At 39.5% G+C, this 6,000-nt stretch overlaps 1 protein-coding gene across 4 annotated transcripts in view; it reads right to left on the bottom strand.

Annotated features, from left to right (window-relative positions):
- Positions 1-4,384, bottom strand: part of LOC122782930 (collagen alpha-1(XII) chain-like) — a 49,332-nt gene extending 44,948 nt beyond the window's left edge. For all 4 annotated transcript variants that reach the window (XM_044047532.1, XM_044047530.1, XM_044047529.1 and 1 more), the window contains exons 1-2: positions 4,226-4,384; positions 3,009-3,114 (exon numbers count right to left, since the gene is read on the bottom strand). In XM_044047532.1, the coding sequence (XP_043903467.1) occupies positions 3,009-3,078 (70 nt within the window). In that variant the 5' untranslated portion in view covers positions 3,079-3,114; positions 4,226-4,384. The remainder of the gene's footprint in view (positions 1-3,008; positions 3,115-4,225) is intronic.
- Between the last annotated feature and the right edge of the window lie 1,616 nt (positions 4,385-6,000).

Here is a 6,000-nt window from a genome sequence, read left to right on the forward strand (position 1 = left end):
ACGCATGCTGACCGCAAACTCAATGGCTTTCACGATGCCGCTGATCTCAGCATCACACACACACACACACACACACACAAAACCAAACACAACGCCCACTTCGTTCTGAAGTTACTGATTATACAATGGAATCAAGGTTGCCGTGTATTTGTTGTAAGTAACACTCTAAGTAAAATTGAACACCATATGTTGTATATACGGAGTATATAAACATATTTTTGCAGACAAAAAGGGTGGCTCGTACTTTATTAGGCTCTCTGCACGAGTGAGTGGCACACACATCCATTGCAAACCTTTTAAAAAGAATACACAATCTGTCACTGGAGACACTCTTGTGTACTTTTTCGTTGGCAGCGTAATGCACGGGGGAGGCATGAGAGAACAACAGTCACTCCAAAGAGAGTGTGGGGGGGTGGGGTGTTTACATGTCAAATAAATACAGGGGGGGAACATACACAGTGTGGCAGGACCACGCGTCGCCGTGTGTCGAGCTCACGTGATCGCAGCATCATGCATTTCATGTACATGAGAAAGTTGTTTGGTTTCAACAACTTTGATCGACTGGACAGTAGTTTCCATGTACAGTTGGGACCACACAGACAGAGATGACAAACATATTTTAAAATGATATTCTTTCTTTTTTTCTTTCCTTACAGCTTCAGCAGCTGAAGTGTTAAAAAAAGTGAAGCATGAAAGTTGAATTTAAGAGTGTTACACTTCCGTTTTGTTGCTAGGGTTAGTTCGTCTGCTTGTTAGTGATTAAAGTCAATGATAAATGTGAGTTTATTATTTAAAAAAAAAAAAAAGCTTCAGAGTAGAACAACTAAGGAGCAGGCAATGAAGTACGATTAAGAGCTTTATAGACTTTAATGATGACATTATGTGTGCTTAAGTTCCCCAGTGTGACCAGGAAAACCATTCTGTGCAGAAGGCATGCAGAAAGACAGACAGACACACACATGGCAAAGAGCTTTGCCATGTGGCTCCAACGTGAAGAAGGATGAGAGTTCAAAGGAGGGCGAGAATATCATTGTAAAATACACTTTGGAGGAGGAAGCTCGGGATACACTGAATGCACAGGCAGATGACAAACAGGAGCCCACTAAATACTTAAACACCGGCACTGGAGAATCACCAACCTGGCTCATCAACTCAAGGAGCCCCGATGGACCGTGTTCCCCCTGATTTCTCCGCGAGTACTCATCTCCAACACCAAATGGTAAGGGGTATGGAAGTGTGAGTGTGTGTGTGTGTGTGTGTGTGTGTGTGTGTGTGTGTATGTGTGAACACTTTCAGTTTGTTATCGTTTCTCTGACCGTATCCTCCTGCTTTTAAAATGCTCTTTTGCGGGAAAACAAAGGTGTCTTTGTTAAAACCTGTGATATGTTATTCGGATCTTGTGGTGGGTATTGTTATGTGAATGTCTGTTCCATGAGTTCCTAATAAAGGACACTTTAAAGGGCCAGAGTCTCGCCTCTGTCCGTCTTCAGCCAGCCAGCTCTCCTGGCCTGAGCTGCAGCCAGGAGCGGAGGAAAGAGTTCTGACTCTCCCAAAGAGGGCAGGACACATGCCAAAGTAATTCCACAACATGTGCTGACATTAAACATTACTACATATTAACTTTCCATATGTTTCTGCAACTCGGCATTTTGGTGTATGCCCGCAAAGAAGAAAAAAAAAAGGGCCAGAGAGAGGCTCTTTGTCTCCGAGCTGTCTGAGGATTAATTTGCTCGTCTCGTGTTTCATCTTTCCATTCCGTTCGCGGAGATATGTGAGAATAGACGTGAGACTCCTCACAACCTGCCAGGGAGCTTTCAAAGTGGGAAAAATCAGAAGGTTTCCATACAATGTTTCCATATTTGTCATTATTCAGGCTGAAATGTTTGCATAGGAAATTGCTTTGAGTCATTTTTCTGTCAAATCTACTGATGGATTGTTAACAGTGTGTTGTTGGCTCTGGTGCACAGAAATAAAAAGGGGGTTTTAATTACTGCTAAAACAGTAATATATAACAACAAAGTCAGAGTTGGAAGTAAATTTGTGCAATTACGACTCGTAAATATCATTTTATGAGAACATACAGTTTCCATTTATTATACGTTCTGCCGATTATGACCCACTATGGTCCCGGTTTTTAAATAAAAGACAGGAACCATAATGTGACGTTTTAAAAATGAATAATTTCACTCCATTTAAACATGTTTTTTTTTAAAATACTGAATACACAAATTAAATCCCTGTGCTTTACTCCCACTAATATACTGTCACTGCCTGCTGCGGAACAAGTGATTTAATGACTTAAAATCACTCTGAAACCACAGCAGAGAGAGATTTACATGGTTGAAAGGCATCTATGTCAACCTCTACATTTGCATAATAACATAAAATAAACTTAAATACCAGTTCAGGGTTCAGGATTCTTAATTTTCCAATTACTGCTTTGGGAAAAAGTGCACAGAATAAAGCTGAAACAGGCCCTGCTAAAACATTTGTGGGAAGTTTACTTCTACTCTTTGAAATGTAATACTTGTATTATTTGTCTGGCGAGAGCAAATGACACAAATTTCCAGTGTGTTTATACGTGTCAAATCTGACGTTAGTTTAAACTGTTTGAATTACGGTCTGAAAGAGAGGGAGTAAAGTGCATCTGGATCGGAACTTCACAGCAAAGCCTGAAATTGGCTCATAAATCTGGCAATAAAAACAATAAATGAGGGAGAAAAATCACGACAGTCATCAAAGAAGCAGTCAGTAAACACGTCAAACGGCATGCTCACAGAGTCAAATACCATACACGTGAAACATAAACCACTTTATTCAGGTTATCAGTACATAGACGGAGAGTTTGCCGTTTCCATGAAGGTAAAATACTTTAAATCTCTGCAATGTAACTAATCAGTGGAGATAAAAAAAAAAAAGGTTAAAGAGGGGAAGGAACAGAGTAAGAGAGAGAGAAGAGTGATAGAGTGTATGTATATAGACTAGAGAGTCCAGGTGGTTTCATTTACCTTGAGCATCTATGGAGGATAACAAGGCTGCAAACAAGGCAGCTGTGGCCAGTGACAGCCCTATCTTCATGTTTGGTCTTTAGGGGTCAGCAGAACATCAATCACTCTGCAGACAAACAAATACAGGGAGTTTACGCCGCTGATGTATTCACATATCGTGTTGTCACAGATTTCACATATCATGCTGAAAGACACGCTCAATTTTACTGTCTATACGGAGTGCCCATGTGAGTCAAATGCTCCTTATGACTTATGTCTCGTGTTTAATTATTGCCTTTCATCATGATAACAAAAAAAAACAACCTGCAAGCTCCATCTTGACTCAAGTGCCGCACCTTTGTTGTCTCCGGCTGATGCACACACCCAGCAGAGGTGAACACTTTGTTTTAACACCTGTTGGTATTTATTATCACACAGGGCTGACAAAGACTATTCCATGTGCATAGTATAGACTTATCTATGGTTATAAGTTAACCTTAAAGTGTATTATCATGTGTCACTTGATTGTTTGTAGGTTTATTTGAATATATAAAGTGTATTGGAGCACCGTACCTGTTTACTGTATCCACTTTTGTTTGAAGAAAATGTATAAAAATCTTGAAATTCCCCCTTAAAATCCTCTCATTCTCTCTGAATGTGCTGTATGTATTTTTCAACATATTGATAATATCAACAAATTGATATTAATATGCAGACCTTTTTCTCCCACAGTGTTGAATAAGTTGAACTCCACTCTACTATGCTTTTCCCGCAGGCTTCGCGCCCCGCCTGGTGCACATGCAAGAAAAGTGCAGCTGCAGGGGCCGGAGTGACTGTTATTATGTATGACTGGCTCCGGTAGACCCAAATATCTCAAATAAAGAAAGAAAATAACTGCACTTCACATTGAGAAATCCTAAAAGACACTTATTTCCATGCAGCATTTTTTTAACAAATGCCATTTTTGTTGACTTCACCTCAATTCGGAAGCAACATCGATGCGCAACTTGAAAATGTGCAAACTGATCTTAAATTTAGCTAATCTATCTAGACACATCCGACTATTACAAAAAAAGGAAGATATTCTTAATTTTATCAAGTATTGGTGTTTTTATATATTTTTTTTCTTTGAAAAATAAAATAAAATAATAATAATAACATTAATAATAACAATAATAATAATAATAATAAAATTGGTCATTTGCAAAGAACTAAAAACTCCATAAAAATCCACTCACCTATTTGACCGCCTCCCAGGAAAGTGAACAGAGCAGTGTTTGAGAGCAGCCTGTGACTAAAAGCCTCCCCCTCTGGAAAAATGAGTGCGTCTGGAGCCGTGTCTCCTCTGTGTGGCTCCTGGAAGCTCCGCCAGCTGATGTCCTGCGAGGGAAAAAGCCTCTCTCCAAATGGGAAGAACCTTTCCACCATCGACTACTTAACGTGGGGGGGCAGTTCCCAACTCTCAGTTTACCATCATATTATGGACTTCTTGCGAGACCTCCCTGTATGCCCCAAAAAAACGTACTCACTCTTTGGAAATGACATCTTCTTCTCCTCTGCTTCCCCCCACCTCTGTGCATTCCTCTGGTCTGATGATTTAATGAGTTTCCATGCAGTGCCAGTGTGGTGGTTTCACAGCTGCAGGGGCGCAGTGGTTTTGGCCAGAAAACGCTGGCGGTGGAAGTGTTTCATCCAACAAGAACATTTAATATCTCACATTTAATCAAAAAGATAAAAATCTCATAATTGATTGTAGCATGCTTGTTTTCTCTCTCTCTCTCTCTCTCTCTCTCTCCCTCTCTCTCGCTCTCTGAACGCGCTCGTGCCACTTTTACCCAACAAAAATCATATGAGGACATTTATTTCACTTATGTTTATTATATGGGCAAATTAACTTTTGGACAAGTAGTTCAGCCTCACTAACATACTGTTCCAGACTCCTGACTCACTGGGTTATGGTGCCCCCTAGTGCTCACTTCGAACCCCTACAGTACAGGATGAAATGACTGAGGAAGAGTGTGAACATTGCTCATTTCATACTTTCAACTACTCCCAGGATTTTTGCACACTCTCCGTCCCCAGTGTATGAGCAGAATGTGGGGAAAAAAGGATTTTTTATGCTATCGTATTATGCTCCTCAAACTCCAAAATCTGGTTTCTCTGGATCATTTTGAACTCATTCTGAAAGAATTTCATATTCGTTCTGTCGCTGCTGTCACTGCTATCTAATGTCTGTCTTTGTTGACGCCCTTGGAAAAGAGACTTGCTATGGGATTATCCTGGTAAAATAAAGGTTAAATGAAAATAAAACAAAATAAAATGAAACTGCCTTGCCCAAAGTATACATTAAAGGCTCATTCTAAGGCTATGAAAACACAAACATCTTTATTTTTGAAGGGATAATACACGTATACAAACATAGTTGTGGGTAGTATATTCAATTTCTGCCAATATACACTCACAGTGGACCTTTACTAAACATAAATAAGTCGCCAACAAAGAGAACAAACGTAGCGCAGCACAAAACATTTGTATTTACAACAGACTTTCTTTTCTTTGTGACTCAATTTCTCCTTCTCTTCATAAACAGTGTGGTCCTATTTGCACATCCAGTGCTTTTATTGTTATTTTATATTTAAACGATTTTTGAAAACATGAAACAAATTGATATGAGTAAAATAAGCTAACACAGGCTTGTTGAATTTCTTGGAGAGTGCAGGAGCTCTGTATATTGGGTGTAACTAAGATACAAGCCCAGAGGGAGAGGGAAAAAAAACCCTTACTTGAAACAACTCTTTATGATTCATTAATAAATTACAGTGCATCATTTCCAATAATAACAGTGAGGGCAAGTCACTGGAGACTGAAGAACCTGACTCATCAAATCTCAGATGAATGCTTACATTTACAAAAGTGGGAGTCGAGATTAAATGTAATCCTTCCTTCAGACTGATGAGTAAACGACTATCCTTATTCTTTATTACACACATGAAGTGCTTTTCATCTCTCCATG

Source organism: Solea senegalensis, linkage group LG16 (assembly GCF_019176455.1).
Source record: "Solea senegalensis isolate Sse05_10M linkage group LG16, IFAPA_SoseM_1, whole genome shotgun sequence".
NCBI lineage: Eukaryota > Metazoa > Chordata > Actinopteri > Pleuronectiformes > Soleidae > Solea > Solea senegalensis.